This window comes from Brachyistius frenatus, unplaced genomic scaffold (genome assembly GCF_029030835.1).
Source record: "Brachyistius frenatus isolate BFR_SWC_R1_liver_20210118 unplaced genomic scaffold, ASM2903083v1 Contig_109, whole genome shotgun sequence".
NCBI lineage: Eukaryota > Metazoa > Chordata > Actinopteri > Embiotocidae > Brachyistius > Brachyistius frenatus.
This window is the reverse complement of record NW_027210708.1, coordinates 735,018-753,161: the sequence shown is the minus strand read 5'-3', so window position 1 is coordinate 753,161 and position 18,144 is coordinate 735,018. Positions and strand designations below refer to the sequence as shown.

Below are 18,144 nucleotides of genomic sequence, written 5' to 3'. Positions count from 1 at the left end.
ACTGCAAACTTTTTTTGTCACAGTAAAACACAGAACACTTTTGATTCAGATCGATTCAATTTATTAACTGATTCAATGGCAAACAACATCCACACTGACGCAGTAATGGTTTGATATTGTAACAGATTTGTTTGGCTTTACATGCTGACACTTTGGGAAATGAATGCCTATCAAATTAAAGATAAGCATGAACATCAACAACTGACTATAAAAAAAAATTATGTATTTAATTACAGTTTTTGAAATCCTTGCCCAGGACGTGTGATCTAATGCAGCAAAACAAATTATTTTAATGGAATATTCTAGTTTTAAAGGGGATATTGGGCTCCTCGCTGTGTTTATTTTGAAATGAAACACATATTTTGATCCAGCTAGGTTATACACGCTTAGTCTGTATAATCACAAATGTATTGGTCTGAGTTTCCCTGGAAGAGCTGCAGAGGTTAAGAGTCCCTACTTGGGTGGACTTCCATAATTCTTGTCAATTGGGAATCCCACTTTATCTTTGTTTCCAAATTCTCCTCTCTGCAAGATAGGAGCTCCGGGATTAGGGTTGTTGATGACACCCATGAAGATCGGTACTCGATCCATATCATCCATTAGCACAAAGAAGAAGGGTTGAATGAGGTGGAAAACAGGATTGGATGCCCTTGAGATGACCACAGTCGTGGCTGCAGCAGCCACTGCACCCTCCTCATTTATCTCCATGCTGGACTTATGCAGGACACTGGACACCAGCAGGGGGCCGTCTGCCATATCAGCTAAATTGGGACTGGAAAACATCTCTCCGAGGCCTAACACAGAGCAGAGAGGACAGGGTGATTTAAGGGATAAAATATTCACCTATAGTATTGTCCAAAATGCTCATCACGTCAAACAAATTTGCATAAATAACTACAATAACCAAATCACAGAAAATAACGAGGTCTTACCCAATTTGGTAAAAACTTCCTGTAACTCTTGAGCATACTCCAGTTTAAATTTGGGAACTTTAACTTGAACGGCCCTTTCCTTGGGCAGACGATCGTACAAGCCAGTGATATTCAGCCTTGCAGAAAGTGAGGACACATTCACCTGGCCGGACAGAGGCATGACCACCAACAAGCTCATCGACTTCAGGAATGGGAATCTCGCTACCTGCGCGGGGAAAAGAAATGATGTGGCAATAAAACGGAGGTTGGGTCAGGAATTGAGGTTTCTTTCTAAATCTGTCAGTCTCTTGTTTTAAAACGGTGTTTTACCTGAGCCTCCATTTCGTTATCAATAAATAAACTCAAGGGATGTTTAGCGTCTTCCATTACTTCGACATCGACCATGTGCCTTTCGTCGAGGTGGAACACACCTCTGGTGGTAAAGCGCGGGTCGAATTGGGCTTTCCATTCTCCTGTGGGAAACACGAGAGGACGGTCTCAGTTTGAGTCAATCAAAACACACAGTAGCTCATGAAGAAGGAAAGCTCTTTAAACACGGGACATTTTACGAAAGGACATTTATATTCAGAGAAGCAGAATTGTATTAACATAATGATATCTCTCTCCTCGTTTACCTTTGAAATGGATGGCATTAATCAGCATGAGGAGCAGATTGGGCGGTAAAGCAGACAGGAAGTCCGTCATCTTTCCTTGAGTTGTGTTCTCTACCCATTCGTTTATCTGCTGCAGGCTCTCCAAGGTTGCTGGTTCTGAGTCGTACAAGCGCTGAGACTCATTGACAAAACCTTGCTTTGGTTTAAACCCTAAAACATGTAAACACAAACCGTAGTTGTCTTAAACCGGCCCTTTAGGTCAGCACTAATAATTAACAAGAGAAATGAAGTAAAAAAAAAAAAAAGTTTAAAAAAAAACAACCTTGGCGCAGAAAGATTCGCGTGGCAATCTGCAGATCGTTGTTCCTGAGCCGGTCCAGGACATTATGCAGAGACTGGTGGTAGCAGGGGAGACTGTTTCCATGGAGATGATGCATCAGCAGCCCCTCGGTCTCATTTACAGCACCTGTAAAGAACAAGGGTGCGATAATTGGATGAGCACAGTGGTGGTCTCCAGACAACTATCAAGTAGTTGCTGACACAATTCATCAGATGTGGTAATTACATGAGTATAGAATACAACCTGCTTAGTTGCATACCTAAAGCCAGTTGAGAGAGCGCTAGAGATATGCTCAGAGGAGATATAATAACGTTCGGTTGCTCTGGCGTTGTCTCCAGGTTCTGCAGCAGCTGCACACCCAGTTTCTGAATGGCAGCAGCGACGGCCTCCAGGGACCGTGTGCTTCGACCAATCGCCAGACAAGACTCTTTATCTTCCTCATCTGGTGAGGCCCCACTGGGTTCACTAGTTATGGTTGACGGTTGGCTAGTTCTTTCAGTTTGAGGTGCTTCTGTGGTATCTGCAGTTTCTGGTTGTGCTGTGCTGCTGTTTTCTCCATTCTATAGCAGGAATAGCAGAAAATGTAATTACAATTCTTTTCTTATTTTTTCAGGATTTTAAAAGCTTCTCTTTTGGCTCTAACCTCTCTCGGTTGACTGGTCGTCAAAGGAATAAGAGGCACCAAAGGGACTGGCTCGTCTTCTGCCACCTCAGCATTCTGTTGAGCCGGACGGCAGTATAGAATATTAATTTCTACAAGCATTACAAAAATCAGAACAGATTATAATCATCTTGCTGAATGTTGAAAGTGGTAATTTAAGTGGTTTACAGTGGCTCCTTGGCTGCAGAGACAGATCAAGAGGAGTGTCAGGCAGAGTTCCATGTCCTTACAATGTAACTGTAAAAGAGACATTACGTTGGCTGCAAAATTGTGTATCCTGCTCAATTTACTGAAACAAAACTATACCATTCATCTTCAGACTATTTTAACACACTGGTGAATAAAGCATACATATTTATTTCCCTGGATCGTAATTAAAAGCTTGTAAAAATGAAATAAAATGACCAAAAATAACTTTGTTTATAATTTCTTTGCGGTACTGTCAGCAGGTCAGAAACACTTTCACTCTACTTAGTCACCCACTCTTGTAAAAGAACTCAGATCTTCTGGAAATATACCTAAAACGTATGAGCCACATAAATGTACTGTTCATTGTACACAAGGATTTTCACACTAAAACGGCAAAGTGTGGTATCCGGACCGCTGAGGCACATTCTAATACAGCAGATGTATTACTCTATAAAACATGATCTGCTGCTGACTTTCGAGCAAAAACACCAGCCGTAAGTAGCAGCATATTGTGTGTTTTTTTAGGCATTCTGTAGTCAAATCAGCATCACATTTGAAATTGTAAAAACAAACAATGGTATCAACTGGTCTACAAAAGTTGCCTCTTTTGCAGACTTCACGCAAACATGAAAATCCATGAATGAATAATACTTAGCATAATCCATTAATTCTTAGTTATTCAAATGTTCCGATAAGTATATAAGAAATACTTGACCTTACCTTCAATTTAAATTAAAAAAAAAATCTTCCTGGCTTGTCCAAAAAAGGAGCAACTAAGCACTGTGGATGGCACAATTCCTGAGAGTTAACGATTGGCACTTGCTAGCAAACAGTTAAATATCAACTTACATTGATTGGGGCCTCATAAGCCCCTATTTGTTTGTAAAATGCAGCCACTCAGACTCTTCCAGGGTTAAATAATCGAGCCTGACACATGCAGCTCTTTTGCATGTCAGTGGGCAGTGGACAATATCACGACACAACTTTGACGGGAAACATGACAGCTTAAATGTGAAAGGATGGCTAATACAGCTGCGTCTTGGAAAAACAAACATAAGAGGCAGAGTTACACATTTGATGTCAGAAAACACAATAAGACTTTTTCCCAGAAACATCCGAGTCTGACATGTTACCAACGTCATGACTGCCCTGTCCAGGAATCACAGTTTAATGTTGTAACAAATAATATACTCACAAGTTGCAAATAAATAACAAAAGAAAAAAAACTTTCTTTTTTTTTTTTTTGTGCTGATTTGGTCACATTTCATAAGTAAGCTAAAATGGTATCTTCCGGATCACATGAATGCCATCTGCAAACATAAAAGGGGACTTTGTCCAATGTAAGCTGCAGGTAAGTCACATAGAACAATTGGAACACACAAAAAACATGGAAGCAATTTTTATTAATCCAGTTAATAAATAAGCATTTGCATTGACTTTTCTTAAAATGTTCAAAGACATGGAGTATCAATAGTCACCAATTATCAATGTGCAACTACACATTTTTCTCCTTAAAACAAAGTTGGTCATTTTGATGACTGAGCTTTCACTCCAGGTTTTTACTAAAAACGCACATTTTCAAAAAAGTGTAGAACAATTATCAGAGCATTTTGATCTTTCGGCAAATAGTTAGAAAAGTAGGCAAATTGTTTCACAACAGGACGGCCCTGAAATCATGCAGAGAGCAGAGCTTTGATTGTTTGATGCTACTGAGCTCTGAAAACTTTTAGGAATCAACATGTTCAGTGGAAAGAATTTAAAGAACAAAAATATCGACTGTATATTGGTTTGCATTACACACCAAGAACCACATTTTCTTTAATTGATTTATAACGTCTGTTGGCATTTTCTCAGCATATTCATATGCAGTTACATATAAAGGTTAAAATACAAAAAAAACAGTTTATCTTGGCATTGACTGTTCCTCTGTTAGCATTTGGAGTCAGAAATTAGAACGTGGTGAGCGTCAACAACTGGCACACGCAGTCAAAGATTCACACCCGGTATAATGTTGCTACAGGTTCTGAATGCTAAATCAACCTAAACATGGTTTAGAAAATCCCAAAGCAACTTCAAGTCATTTATTAGTGAATAAAAACATTCAGTCTCTAAAATCTGAGTGAGAATCTAAATGGTACGATTCAGGCCATACTTGTGCAGAAGATTAAAGGCTGTGCATCGGCAGCTAACTTTTGTATGCGACAACAACTTAAGTGTCGTCACAACAGCGAGTGTTACGTCTACTGTTCGTGACGAATCCACAAACTACTGTGAAATAACTCATGAAACACGGAGGAACGCGAAAAGAAACAAACATTTTCTTCTACAAATACTGCATAGTTTAACCAGTGCATTTGGATATTATGCATGTATTCTATCATTAAGGAAAAGGGAAGGTGAGGTCAGTGTATTTTTGGTTTTGTTATGCATCTATTTGGAAAAGTGTAAACACTACATAAGACCTTCCTGAGCATATCGTCCGGTTCATTCTTTTGAACAGAAAAATTGACCTCGTCAAAAGAATAAACGACCTTGTCAAGAGGACAACTTCCCATTGTATACTATACATCCATAAGCTTTAAAAAAAAAAAAAATCATGGGATTTATCTGCAATGTACATGATAGAGGTCAATAAGCGTGGCACACATTTCCTGTCCATCAAACTCGGGGCCAGCAGCCGGATTGGCAGGATTTAGTGAAGCTTCAATGCCTCTTCGTGCTGCTGCATTCAAAATAATTTAAAGGAATTGACGTCCCGCCTCACCAGTACAACCGCCCTCCACCACAGAAGGGACAGAGACAGCTCAGACACCAGGTGTCTTCACGAATGAGACACTTTAAAGGTCAGTGGAAAGAGTGTTTAGTGAAGCTGGGAGCTATTGATTTAAGCTAATAAGCGAATGGCTCCGTTCTCAGAGCCCAGCAGCAGCAGCCTCTTAGTGGGCAGCACGGCCAGGCTGGTCAGAGTGCCGCGGAAATTCTCCGAGCTCAGCTTTGTGCTGCTAACGGGGCTCAGGGAGATATCGGCCATGGAGTACACCCCGATCTTGTTAGCCACCGTTCCGGTTACGATCTCTAAACCGTAAAGGTCGAAGGCGTGGACGGGATCGGAATGGGACTTGTACTGGCGAAGAGGCTTGTGTTCAAGATCTTTCCACACAGTCAGCGTGTGGTCAGTGGAGGAGCTGATGACCAGGTTTCCTTCTGCTGCCTGAAATAAATAAACAGGAAGCAAAGTGCAGATGTCATATCCCAGGAAACACTGCCCAAGCCACACACATTCAAAAAGATGAATCAGCTACCAGCCTACGGCCATATTTGTTTATCTCAGTTTCTTACTCATTGTTCAGTCACCGACTGCCTCTCTGAAGCACGTAGCTTTAGATATAAGAATACAATTTGAGTGTGTTACTGTCTCCATAAACTTTTGAGAGTAAGTCTATTTAATCTTTATTTATTAGAAAATGTATCATTATTTTGCAGGGTTTTTTTTGTGCAAGTGATGCAAATCTGCCGATGAGAACCACAGTTGTCTTTCTAATGAGTAACCTGTGTCCATATTTGCCTGAACTTGTGCCTTTAAAACTAGAGATACAATCCTTGACCTAATTTGGGGTTAAATAAAGTTTGCGCTCTGTTGACAGCAGATCTGCTGGGTACAACTTTCACCATCTCCGTCCCACTCACTACTTTTGCTTCACTGCCTCAGGGAATGTCAAAATAAAAGCAACTCAGCCGATTGTCTTTAATATTTATCACATGACGACTACAAAGTACAGACACACCTTCTGGCTTGAGTAGATGATGTGGTCTAGGTGTACCGTAACACACCCATACGACCATTTTATGGCAATTCTTCAGTGTCATACAATAGCTCATTATACATGACACCAAGTTACAACTAAGTTAATACTACACCCATTAATTTACAAGTCGAACGCCTGTAATTAACAACAACATCAACAACAACAACAAAAAAGATCCCATAACCCATGTGGATAACTCAAAAAGAGGTGAGACATGTCATGTTATGTGATGTGATGTATGCAGTATAATGTGGGTCGCTTAGAAAGAAAGGGTCAACACAAGTGACGATTGATTAACCGGCGAATGTTCGCTGTGTGTGCTGGGATTTTCCAAAAGTTTCCACTGTTTAACAAAAAGCCTGAGTGTGATTTTGTACACACCATTAAAACTTACAAATTAGCAATAAAAGACGTTACATTTTCTCCTCCCATTAGCCTCCTATCTTGTTGCTCAAAACACAGTTAAGATTTTGAACTGTTTTTACGTGTTACTGTGAAATTAACCACAAATATACAATAATATAACAAGCAAAATGATTCGTTTTCTCACAATTAAATGGCTGTAGGCCTGTTGTATTTAATGACTGCCAATCATCCAACCCTCAGTTACTTCAGAAATCACAGCATGAGCTCGAGCACCGTCCCTAGTGTGTTCCAACAAGTCTAAATGTCAGAATACAACGTTTGACCGCAGCATAGAGCAACTGCCAATGTATGTAGCCCACGTCTTCTGTAAACAACTTCAGTCCCACACGTCGGCCCGGTGTTGGGAAACACAGGCTGACTCCAAGCATTTGGTGTAACAAGGGTTTAAGTTGGTGTGTGACCAGCATGTGAACATGGTTTCGAAAAAAAATGAATAAAAGCAAAGTTCCACGTACCAATTTAGAGATTCACATATATACTGGCTGGATACTTGTTGAGATGTGTGAACAATGGAGTTGGCATTTTTCATCTTATTGCATTTCAATATAAATTTGATGTGGAAGTCAATGTTTTTATTTTTAACTGATTGACAGACTCATTAATGTCAAATGCAAAACATTTACATCATCATGATATGTTAATGTAGTGGAAAGGGTTTTTAAACTCCTTGTTGGTGCATTTAGAGAAAATCCAAAAAGTGTCAGCTGCCTAACTTCAACATTTCTAATGCCACAAACCTTATTAATTCATATTTTTAATTTCAAAACACAAAAGTTTGTTTTACTCTTTCTCTAAAAACTGAATCCAACAGCAAAAATTACCAAAAGTTTGTTATACTCTTCTAAAAACATTAGTTTATGTAAAAATATTGATTAATCCCACTTTGTCACTGTTAAAATTAAAATGAACTTTTTTTTGTTGTTGCCAAATTTTAGAAATTACTATTTCAAATAAACACTGTAAGAAATGCGCTTCAAGTGTACACTGCTGGAACACTGATTTGTTCAGGTAATAGCAACACTCTCTGGACCTTTTGTTGCATGTCATCCCTCCTCTCTCACCCCTGTTTCTTGTCTCTTCTCTGCTGTCTACTGAATAAAGGCAAACGATACAAAAGAAACGTACCTGTGTCACGACTGTCGTCAACAGCCAAAACCTTGAAGGAATCTGCTTTACAGGTAAGTTATCTTCCAGTATTCAAAAAGTTGATCCCATTTATTCAACTCCACTGACTACACACTGAAAGTGTTAATCAGAAAGGAAAGGAAACTACACAAACAAAGACACACACACAATAAGCATACCTTCATTTGGACGATATCTCCTTCATGAGCTGGCCAGCCCTTCAGTACGAGTCCAGTGCGTGCATCGAGCAGAACAATGAAGCCAGAGGAGAAACCTGCAGCCACGGTGCGCCCTGAAGGGCTCACTGCCAGGTAGCGGATGAGTCCGGCGCTCACGTTGTTGTAGGCCAGACGAAATTCATGCTGGGGACACAGGGGAACATTTATCACTGTCAGGTGTGAAATAACTAATAACAGTGGAGAGTGTGAAAAGGGCTACCATTTTCAAAATCACAGTAATGATTAATAATTGGTGGGTGGTGTGCGGCCCGCGTCTCGACAGAATGTGCTTGTAAGCCAAAATTTCTACCTGCAATCCTGGTTTGCGAGGATCAATGAAGCGCAGGACAGAATCTGCACTCCCAAACACAACACTGCATTGTGGGGCTGGCATAGTGGTGACAGCTGTAATCGGATTCTTCCCATCCACGGCTTCATATGTGCGGATGTGCTTGCCTAAGGACAATAAACAAAATGTAGTTACATAAAAAAAACTACGTAAGCAAACTTACAAATTTCAACTGCAGTGTTATAATCATGACTGCAGTGTACTTGATCTCCCGCACCTGTATACTGGTCCCACAGGTGCACAGTACCGTCACAGCTGACCACCTCCTGTGAAGATTCTAGCTGTCCAACATAGAAGACTGACTTTCGATGGTCGTTATACGTCAACCTGGGCTCCACTTCCTGCGTACCATCACCATGGTTATAGAGGGGCCAAAGCTTCACAGTCTTGTCTTTACTACCTGAAAGGAAGTAATCCTCTCCTGCCAGTGGTGCTAAACACTTTGTGGTGCCCGAGTGGCCCAGGAAACTCTGCAGTCTGATCTGGTGGAAGTGGAAGTGTGGATCCTGCTGATTGATCCCGATCTCGTACTGCCAGTAGGCCAGCCAGTTGCCCTGCAGCGAGCGGCTACTTCGAGGGAGCTCTTGTTTCAGGGCGCTGTCCTCTGGGGTGGGGCCCGTCACCCAGGAGGAGGAGAAAGTAGTTGCGCCAGTAGATGGAGTGGTGAAGGTGGAGGCAGTGGTGATGATGGGGGTGGGATGGCTGGAGCGTCCCCAGGAGTTGCCCAAGCCAAGGTTGGGACTGCTACCATAGTCAGTGTCCCGGGACACTTGGATACGGTTTCCTACAAGGTGGCTCCCAAAAGTGCCTGACTCGGGGAGGGAGTCTCCCGACAGGGTGGAGCTTGAAGGTGCAGGGAATGGGCTACAATCCACACGTCTTCCGATACCAGAGGATGGAAGCGGCTCTAACCTGGATGTTGCGGTGAGGTTCTTCTCTGGACTCCCCTGACTCACACTCTGATGGAAGGACTGGGCCAACTGCCAGACCAGCTCATGATTGGGAACTAGTTTCCGAATTGCTGTGTCACCTACAGAAACCACAAGAACATTAACTCACGCCACTTGGGGGGAGGGGGGGGGGAAAAAAAAAAACATATTTAACTTCGCTAAAGAGGGTATTTTCTATGACATTAGATGAGACATTTCCTACCTATGAGGCAGTAGAAAGGGATGTAGGAGGCATGGGCCATCTCACTGTTAAACACAGTCTGCAACTCCTCCAAGACCCCCACCTCATATGTCACATTCGACTCTTCGGGTGTACATAAATCCACCACTGTCCCTTCTCCCACAACTCTGCGAGGGGCGGTGTCCAACTAGAGTGGAAGAAATACAACAGATTTGTGTATTTTCATTTCCATTCAATTCTATAAAACGACCTGATGCAAAACACATGTATGTACTCCTCCTTCTTTATTTCAGGTTATGCCCAAAACACACCTAAGATTAATCAGGACACTAAGGTGAACCATGTGCTTTATGTTGTGCTCATATTATCTGCAGTTAAACGTGTAAAAATGGATTCAGACACGCCGTGAATGCACTTGTGCCATGTACTTCAGACTGTGTGCTTAGATGGTTCAAATAAGAGGCCTTCATTTTAGTTTACAAGAAGCAATTAGGTCTAGCTTAGGGTAAGGCATTTAGTTGGGATTGTTAAAGTGAGGGTAACGTGTGCGTGTGAGTGTGTGCATGCATACCTGAGGCTGCAGAAAGCGCAGCAGAGAGAAAACAGCAAAGAACCGGCACAGAGTGTCGGCCATATGCTGCTGCACCATCTCTCTGCCGATCCGCAAACAGATGAGCGCAATCAGGCTGAGAGTCTTGAGACAGATGGCAGTGCGTGTTTGCACCCCGCTGGGGAACCTACACAGTGCAGCGGAGTGGGTAGAACCAAGCGCAGAATCAAGGACTAGACTCTATATCAATACAAACATGACACTGACATTGAACTTCAAAGTATAACAGTTCAACATGTTACAGACAAACAAAAAAAGCAAAACAATGTGCGATATTTCACAAGGATTTTGCTGTATAGCACGCTGTGATTAAATGTAAATGAACCTCAGGGACTGTCAGGCATGGTGCCTCCACATATATCTGTGTACATGTGTATAAGTTTGTGTGTTATTTACCCCATACGAGGGGTAGTGAGCAGGTCCAATAGTGGCAGAAGCACATCCTGATTGATCTTCATCAGCATGTCCATGAGAGTGGTGTCAGAGAGAAACACGATGATCTTCTGCGTAAGAGCAACAGCTCCCAGCAGACTTGCTTCCTTACGTGTGTTAAGACGCTGTGAAGAGGGTGGAGACACCTGGAAAACATGCACATTAGTAAAGTTAAAACACATTTTGGTAATATTTCTGAAAAAACAATCACCTTAAAAGTCCTTTGGAACAAACTAGTTACCCCATGAAAAAAGAAAACTAGCTGCATATTGCAAATGGGGAGATTTCTGCGTGTGTGATTTCTCTAGGTGTATTTTCCCAGTCTTACCAGATAACCAATATAAGGCAGGTACTGATAGGTGAGCACCGGCTCTCCGTAGAGTTGAGCTATGTAGATGAGACAGTCCAATACAGGTTCTGCTGTGTGGTCACCAACTACAGGTTTTTTTTCATACACACTGCCCAATCCCACTGCGTCCAGACTGCTCTCGTCAGACACCCGGGCCACAAACTGGTGGTTTTCAAGTCCTGCAGACAGAAAACCATGATAAGGAAGCGTTGGAGAAAGCACAAGAGGGAAATACAGAGCGTGGTTTTGTCAATAACAAAAGAGACAATTAAGCTTTTCTTAATTTACGCACCAATGTAACAATTTGTGAGCAATCGCAGCAAATTTCTGGCAACGTATCTAGATGCAACTGTTGGTCCGAGTTTTGCTGCTAGCCATCGAACTGTTTTGCAGACTGTATCTGTGTGTGGAAGCATAATCAAAACATTAGCCATTATCAGGTAATAAATAAATGTTTTACATAAGCGCCCATCATTCACTCACCGAGAAGGATCTTGTGCTCTTTCTCCTCAGAGTCTTCTGATGGATCATGGTCATTTTCCTCCTCCTGTCCTCCCATAATCCCTTTATCAGTCTCCTCCACTGTTATTCCATTTACGAACTCACCCTCGAGAGTGGCGACTGTTTCTCCTGAACCTTTTGTGCAGCTGGGGAGCGTGAGCTCCAGGTTGAGGGCAGCTGGGTCATCTGCCCCTTCTTTACCATCATTAGTCTCAGTCACCTCTTCTTCCTCCAACTCTCCTCCCTCCTCTCCCTCACTGGCCTGTTTCAGGTCCTGGCTACTGTCAGCCGATTTCAGACTGGCTCGATCCCGCATTGAGTCATCACCCAGAGACAGAGAGCTTGTGCTGCTTTTGTCACTTAGTTTCCCCACACTTAGAGACTCCTGGTCTTGATCCTTGGCTGCAGAGTTCTGGCTATGCTGTTTCCCAGCAGCCACCCCGGCTCCACTGTTGACATAGAACCCATTCTGAAAGTCCTCTGACTCTGAAAGAAACACTTGGTCATTAAGACTGATGCCAGAGGAATAGTCAACCAGCCCAGTGTCTCCCACCACCCCCACTCCTCCGCTGGCCCCGCTGCTACCTCCCATATTGCCACCAACAGACCCAGACGGTGGCCGCACCTCACCGCACTGAAAGTCCTCTTCCTCCTCCTCTCCCAGATTACACATGCCAGTCCTCAGCCCTTTACAAGCTTCTCCTCCAGAGCCTGGGATGCAGCTTTCAAAGCCAGTGATGACCTGCAACACGTGGGGGAGTAAGTTGGACAGGAAAGCCTGCAGACCGAGCCTGACGATCAGTTGCAGAATGAAACAGTCAGTGTAGAGATAGAAACGTCCTCGGAGGCAATGAGGGTTTTCATAAACGCTGATCAGTGGCTTCAGTAAGTACTTGTTTGCATTCCTGGGACCCAGTACTCTGGAAATGGGTTCAAAAAGGTACCAAGCTGAGTAGACAGCAGTGGACTCCTCAAGCATGAGGCCGAGAATGAAGGGCAAGAGAATCTCAAGGCCCTCCGCTGTGATGTTGCTCCGCAACAGCGCTTCAAGCTGCTGCCACAGTTGAAAGACAACATCTCTTCCTTGAAGACTACACATTGTTCCAATCTTGATGTGGTAGGAAAAGATGAAATGATGAAGTGATGCAAAATAGGAAGGGAAAGGAAAGGGTGTGATGATAGAGTTCAATAACTGGTAGGGGTTTGGAGGGGGGAGACCATCACAGATGGGGTCATATTTGAAAAGGAGTGGCTTTGGGCAATCTGGTAGTTCTCTGTTTGCTACTCCACAGTGCTTCTCTATTAGCAACAGTGTCTCAAGAGCATGGTGCAAAGACAGTGGCACATCACGTAGGTTTGCAGAGCATAGCTTCATAATAGCATTAAAACGCTGTCTGAGAGAAGAGCCTGGTTTCAGTCCCTTCAGTTTAGCAGAATAGAATATCTCAGCGATGAGAACACCGAGGGCCTGCATGTCTCTTTGGTAGAGTTGTGTAAGAGAGGGTGGAGAGTCAACTACCAGGCCCTCTCCCATACAGTCACTGGACCCTGCATGATGCCACACTTCAGCATGAAGACTTTTCACTAGGAAATTGTTCAGCTTCTCCAACTCTTCCAAAGGCTGCAATGGGTTGAAGCCTTCAGGGAGATTGAGCTTGATTTCTTCTGCATTAGTCACATTTCCTTCTCCGTGTTTTTTGTTCATTGACGTTCCTCTTTGCAACATGGCATTTCGTAAACCCGGACCCATGCTACCTGTGAAATCAGTAGAGAATGAGCTCGGAGACTGAGACACAACCAGTGCCGTGTGCTCTCCTCCTATCTTTCCTCCCACTGTACTGACGCTTGGCAGTGGCACAGCGCAAGATGCAGAACTGGATGGGCCGGCGGACGCCAACGAGTCCAGAGCCTCTGTACCTTGTTCAAGCTCTTCATCTTTGTCTACAAAGGTCCAGCCACTGGACTCGCATCCTGTGGACTCTGGCACCATTCCATCCACAGTGTCAGCCATACTGTCTATGGGAGGGATGTGTAGAGAAGGCACATTAAGAGAAGCAAGGCCGAGGAGAGGAGGTTCCGCCGGGGCGTACTGGAAAGGAGATAAGCGGGGCGGGTGGGGCTGGTCGAAGAGCTGAACTACACCATAGGTAGTCAGATTGGTGTGGTTGTCCACGAGGTGCAGGCACACATTCTTGGCCTTGACAGCTTCTTTACCTGACAGCTTATAGCCAAATGTGAGGTCTACCCAGTGATGCAAATGCTGGGACACTTCTCTGCTCTCCAGAAGGCGCCGATGGACCTCAATAAACTCTTCGCAAGACTTGCACCAGGAAGGCACGTCCAGGTCTGGCATGTCGGGGTGGATTGAGCGGAAAATGGAGGGATCCGTGTAGAACTCTGGAATGCACTCATCGGGGGTCCAGCTCTGCATGCGCTCCATACTAGCTGGGTATTCATTGGGCTCCCACTGGGACCTAACATGGCTGCACAACACTGACTTAGGTGTCTGCCGGGCTTTGTAGACATAGTAGGTAATGTCTGAGAGAACGTCAGATATGTGATGAGGTACATGGAGGTGGTCGGACTGTCCAGCACCGCCAGCACCGCCGCTGAGGTCTCCACCTACACCTCCTCCACCAACCCCATTACCCGCTGCAGCTGCCAAAGCCTCTTTGGTCATCTCGTAGGTAAAGTCCAGCTGCTTATCGCCCTTATTGAGCCTGAACTTTGACCTTCTGAGGTCCCGGAATTTTCCAAATGGCACAGTGAAATCCACCACCCACGGCAGCACCGGGTGATAATTAGGGTCTCCTTGTCGCCGTCCCGCTAACCTGTTCAATTCCATCAAGTAGTGGAAGTTACTGACTCGTCCATGGACCCAATCCAGAACCAGCATCTTCAGCTCATCAAAGCAGTCTTTGCAAAGTCTCTTGTTCTCTTGGCTCGCACATGTAATCTCCTTGGGCAATACACTTTTTGGCTCTTGTCTGCCCCCAACATCTCTTTCTGCATTCCCTTCCGTCCCCAGTTGCTCATAATGGGCGAGGTTGAGCTTGAGACGGCTGCAGAGCTGCTCATCTACTGCTACGTCCTCAAGAGACAGCTCTCCACAAGACAGTCCTGCTGCATGACATGCCTGCAGTGCTATTAGCAACTGGTAGAGAATGAACAACACTTTGGCATGGCTGTTGGCGAGCTTGGCTGGGCTGAAGGACACAATATCATGAAGCGAATACTGAGTGTAAGGTAGAATCACGTAGAGCATTTCTGCCGTCTCCAGCAAACATTCTGCAGGCAGAACATTAGGACACAGATGGTCTGACTGGGGCTTGGAGAAGCAAGATGAACTATATGGCAAGTAGTTTTCTCTCTCCTTCTCTCTGGCTGGAGATAGGGATGGTGATACTCTGTCAGGGGAGATAAATGTGGAATTGAAGAGCTTCTGTAGCGCGTGACGCACCTCATCTACAGCCGCAACACGCACGTGCTCACTGGATCCTGCATATGGCTGCACAAGTTTGTAATGAGCTTCATGCCACAGATTCCTGAAAAATGGGGGGGGAAAAAAGACAGAAAGCTGATGTATTACTCTGGCACACATGTTCGACTCAATGATTGCTCTGATTATTCTCAATCTATTTATTTCAAAATCCCATATATACTCCTCATATAGTTCAACTTCAAACTAATTGCAAACCGCACGTCTCATTTGTCTGACAAGGCAAAAGAGTTAAGGCTCCCTGTATAACTTTCGAATCTTTCCCAGAGCTAAATAAGCACAGCCACATTTTACAGTAAAACATAAAGCATTTACAGTACCTGACATTATGCTGCGACACACACTGCATGGTTTTGACGTAGGATTCCTGTGACAGGAGTTCCATTTGTTGATGGCATGGGTTTCTGGACAACCTGTAGGTCAGCTTGCTTTTCCTCAGACCTTGAATGCACACTCGGGTCCAGCCGGGGGGCAACTTTGCCTGGGACGACTGAAGGTACGTGCAAATTTCTGCCTCGCTCACGCTGTCAAAGCGGGCACAGCGCATGACCTTCTTCTCCCTCAGGCCCGTCACCCAGCGTACGGGAACAAGGGCCACGAGCTCTCCAGGACGGGGCCCCCGGCCTTGCTGCCGGCGGTCAACTCCCAAGTCCTTCTCGACCGCCTGCACCAGCCAATCCATGGCGAGTCTTTCAAAGCGTGTTCGGCGTTGCGCTCTCCTCGGCTGCTTTCACCTCGCTATCTCCCGCCGGGGATCATTTTTCAGACGTCCACGGAGAAAGAAATGAGCGTAATCAAGGGCGAGGGGCTTGATCTCCTCTGCCACCTGTCCCTCTGAGGAAACAAGTAAAAAAAAAAAAAAAAAAAAAAAGAATAGAAAGCAAATTCCTTTAATAGTGACAATGCCGTGCAAAGGTGTAATAAGCAGTTGAATGTTTTAGAAAAGGGGGGAGACGTGTGAGAAGAGCGGTGTGATGTTGGTGAATGAACTCGGCGACTTATCCTTCTCCCAAGTCCCCCTGAAGTTGGAGCTCAAGCTCACATGACTGTACTTGCCTCTACTCACCAACACATGTACTTTTATCCCGGTGGAAAGTTTCCCGCAAAGCCTCGAGATCTAATTTGAGTCATTTAAACTTTAATCACTGCTCCCGAGTATTTTAAGTGAGTTTCGAGTTTGCTGGCTGGCTGACGAGAGATGCCCCCACCCCACCTATCCCCCCCATTTAAACCGAGGCTACGTGTACCGCAAACAAAAATATGTAGACGTGTTTAGGAAGTGGAAATCTCAGACATTTAAAAGTTACGACCGAGCTGAAAGCTGTAATACGCTTAAAGACGACCGCTGGGGAAGTAACGTCGAAACTTAACGCCAGCTAACGGTTAGCGTAACGAAGAGGGCTAATGTCACGACACCTAACTCGTGCAAGCAAAAAAAAAAAAAAAACGACATCGTGTCGTCAGATGCTAAACGTACTAAATAATGTCAGTGTAGTCATTCAATGTAGCTACGCCGTAATTACAGAACAGTAGCCACGACGCTTTACAGTTTCATGTGCACCTTACCTAGCGGTTGACGAGCTAAGTTAGCGCCGAAGCTAACGGTGCACCCCGGTCTCGCGCAATGCCGAGTTTGAACCACATTCAACTTTTGATGAAACTGGAACATAAAACTGCGGAACGGACACGAAGGAGCTCCGTGTTCCGGTGTTGACTGATCGGCGTCAGCAGACGAGACGACGGCCCGTTAAGCCTTTTCCTGTTTTGTTTTCCGAGCCAGTTGGAGCCATGTTTTCAGAAGCGGACGTCTCACGTGACACAACACCAGCCGGGTCTCACGTGATTTGTGTGCCGCTGTTTCCTGCGGCTGCACGAGCTGTTGTTGGACCGGGGCCGGACACCGGACACCGTCCACCGCGACCTGTAAAAAACATGTGATTGTGAACGCGTGAACAAGCAAGACATTATTTTTCTGGTGACTTAATAAATAAATTGTGCATGTAATGGCAGCCACAGTAGATATATATTGTTGTATATAATATATATATATAGAGAGAGATATATATAATGTACTGTACATTGTGCTAGGTTATGTTTACAATAATACAACATATATATATGCCATATCATATTACTTATATATAGGTCGTATTATCAACTATTAATACTAAGGGGTAGACAAAAGGCTGTGCTTGTGAATGAAGGTGTAGACGACAGGGTGTGGTTGTGAATGAAGGTGTAGACGACAGGGTGTGGTTGTGAATGTGTGAATGAGTGAAAGTACTGTGCCAAACCAAAAGGTCACAGGAGGAGGTCTGCAACCTGTGGGGTCACATACTGTTGTTCTTTGAGGCATAAACAGGAACAGACGGCTGTCTGGAGGACTGCAGGGGGTGAAGGAAGACAACCACCACCTCGGCCAACCAACAAAGGACACATCAATACACATGACTTTTTGGTGTCTGTACTATAAGAAGACTGGGTCAGGGAAAGTCAGGAGGTCAGATTTCGTGAACTGACACATACTCTGTTGCAGTCAGGGAAACATAGTCTGGACCCAGAGCTCTGTAAACTGGTTATTCTGCTGCTGTTAAATAAATATCTTGAAGCCTGACATATTCTCCTATTGCCTCATTAAAGAACACGCAGGACTGGGGGCTGACACATATTGGCTTTGTACTAGCAGGAGCCCAAGTCAACAATATACTGTGCATTTTATATTTTATATTTATATTTTTTTACTGCTATTTACTGCTATTTTATTGCTTTTCCATTATTCTATTCTATTCTATTATTTTTATTCTATTATTTCTATTATTACCGTATTGATTCTGTATGCTGCTGTAGCGAAAAAATTTCCCCTCGGGGATTAATAAAGTAAATACCTACCTACCTACATAGATAACGAGAGACATCTCTGGGTAATTTAAATTTTTATCTCATTTAAATACTCATTTTAATTTAACACAGTTTTAGTGGTAAG

At 44.0% G+C, this 18,144-nt stretch overlaps 2 protein-coding genes across 4 annotated transcripts; both read right to left on the bottom strand.

Moving 5' to 3' along the window:
- Positions 1 to 358: 358 nt before the first annotated feature.
- On the bottom strand, positions 359 to 3,618 carry serpinf2b (serpin peptidase inhibitor, clade F (alpha-2 antiplasmin, pigment epithelium derived factor), member 2b). The gene is made up of 9 exons (XM_069712420.1): positions 3,436 to 3,618; positions 2,695 to 2,763; positions 2,509 to 2,583; positions 2,125 to 2,425; positions 1,848 to 1,991; positions 1,547 to 1,735; positions 1,242 to 1,384; positions 933 to 1,137; positions 359 to 794 (listed from the first exon to the last, which is right to left on the bottom strand). The coding sequence occupies exons 2-9, from the start codon at positions 2,746 to 2,748 to the stop codon at positions 454 to 456; spliced, it is 1,452 nt and encodes a 483-aa protein (XP_069568521.1). The 5' UTR covers positions 2,749 to 2,763; positions 3,436 to 3,618; the 3' UTR covers positions 359 to 453.
- Positions 3,619 to 4,098: 480 nt separating this feature from the next.
- Positions 4,099 to 16,958, bottom strand: wdr81 (WD repeat domain 81). Of its 3 annotated transcripts, none has more exons than XM_069712325.1 (12): positions 16,228 to 16,958; positions 15,482 to 15,995; positions 11,645 to 15,207; positions 11,454 to 11,561; positions 11,141 to 11,340; positions 10,777 to 10,958; positions 10,342 to 10,507; positions 9,792 to 9,957; positions 8,857 to 9,669; positions 8,601 to 8,746; positions 8,252 to 8,434; positions 4,099 to 5,926 (listed from the first exon to the last, which is right to left on the bottom strand). In XM_069712325.1, exons 2-12 carry the CDS (start codon positions 15,841 to 15,843, stop codon positions 5,600 to 5,602), a joined length of 6,216 nt encoding a protein of 2,071 aa, XP_069568426.1. In that variant the 5' UTR covers positions 15,844 to 15,995; positions 16,228 to 16,958; the 3' UTR covers positions 4,099 to 5,599. The 3 variants fall into 3 exon arrangements, with proteins under 3 accessions (XP_069568426.1, XP_069568427.1, XP_069568428.1); XM_069712326.1 differs by having other exon boundaries at positions 16,728 to 16,958; XM_069712327.1 differs by lacking the exon at positions 4,099 to 5,926 and having other exon boundaries at positions 8,319 to 8,434; positions 8,843 to 9,669; positions 15,482 to 16,958.
- Between the last annotated feature and the right edge of the window lie 1,186 nt (positions 16,959 to 18,144).

Bases quoted from the DNA above. Each gene is read 5' to 3' on its own strand.
- serpinf2b (XM_069712420.1), bottom strand. From the start codon at position 2,748: ATGGAACTCTGCCTGACACTCCTCTTGATCTGTCTCTGCAGCCAAGGA. The intron at 2,426-2,508 runs GTTAGAGCCAAA...TTCCTGCTATAG, and splicing joins CGACCAGTCAACCGAGAGAG to AATGGAGAAAACAGCAGCAC. The intron at 1,992-2,124 runs GTATGCAACTAA...TGTTCTTTACAG, and splicing joins GCTCTCTCAACTGGCTTTAG to GTGCTGTAAATGAGACCGAG.
- wdr81 (XM_069712325.1), bottom strand. From the start codon at position 15,843: ATGGATTGGCTGGTGCAGGCGGTCGAGAAGGACTTGGGAGTTGACCGC. The intron at 10,508-10,776 runs GTAAATAACACA...TGCACTGTGTAG, and splicing joins CTCACTACCCCTCGTATGGG to GTTCCCCAGCGGGGTGCAAA. The intron at 8,747-8,856 runs GTGCGGGAGATC...TATTGTCCTTAG, and splicing joins CCTGTGGGACCAGTATACAG to GCAAGCACATCCGCACATAT.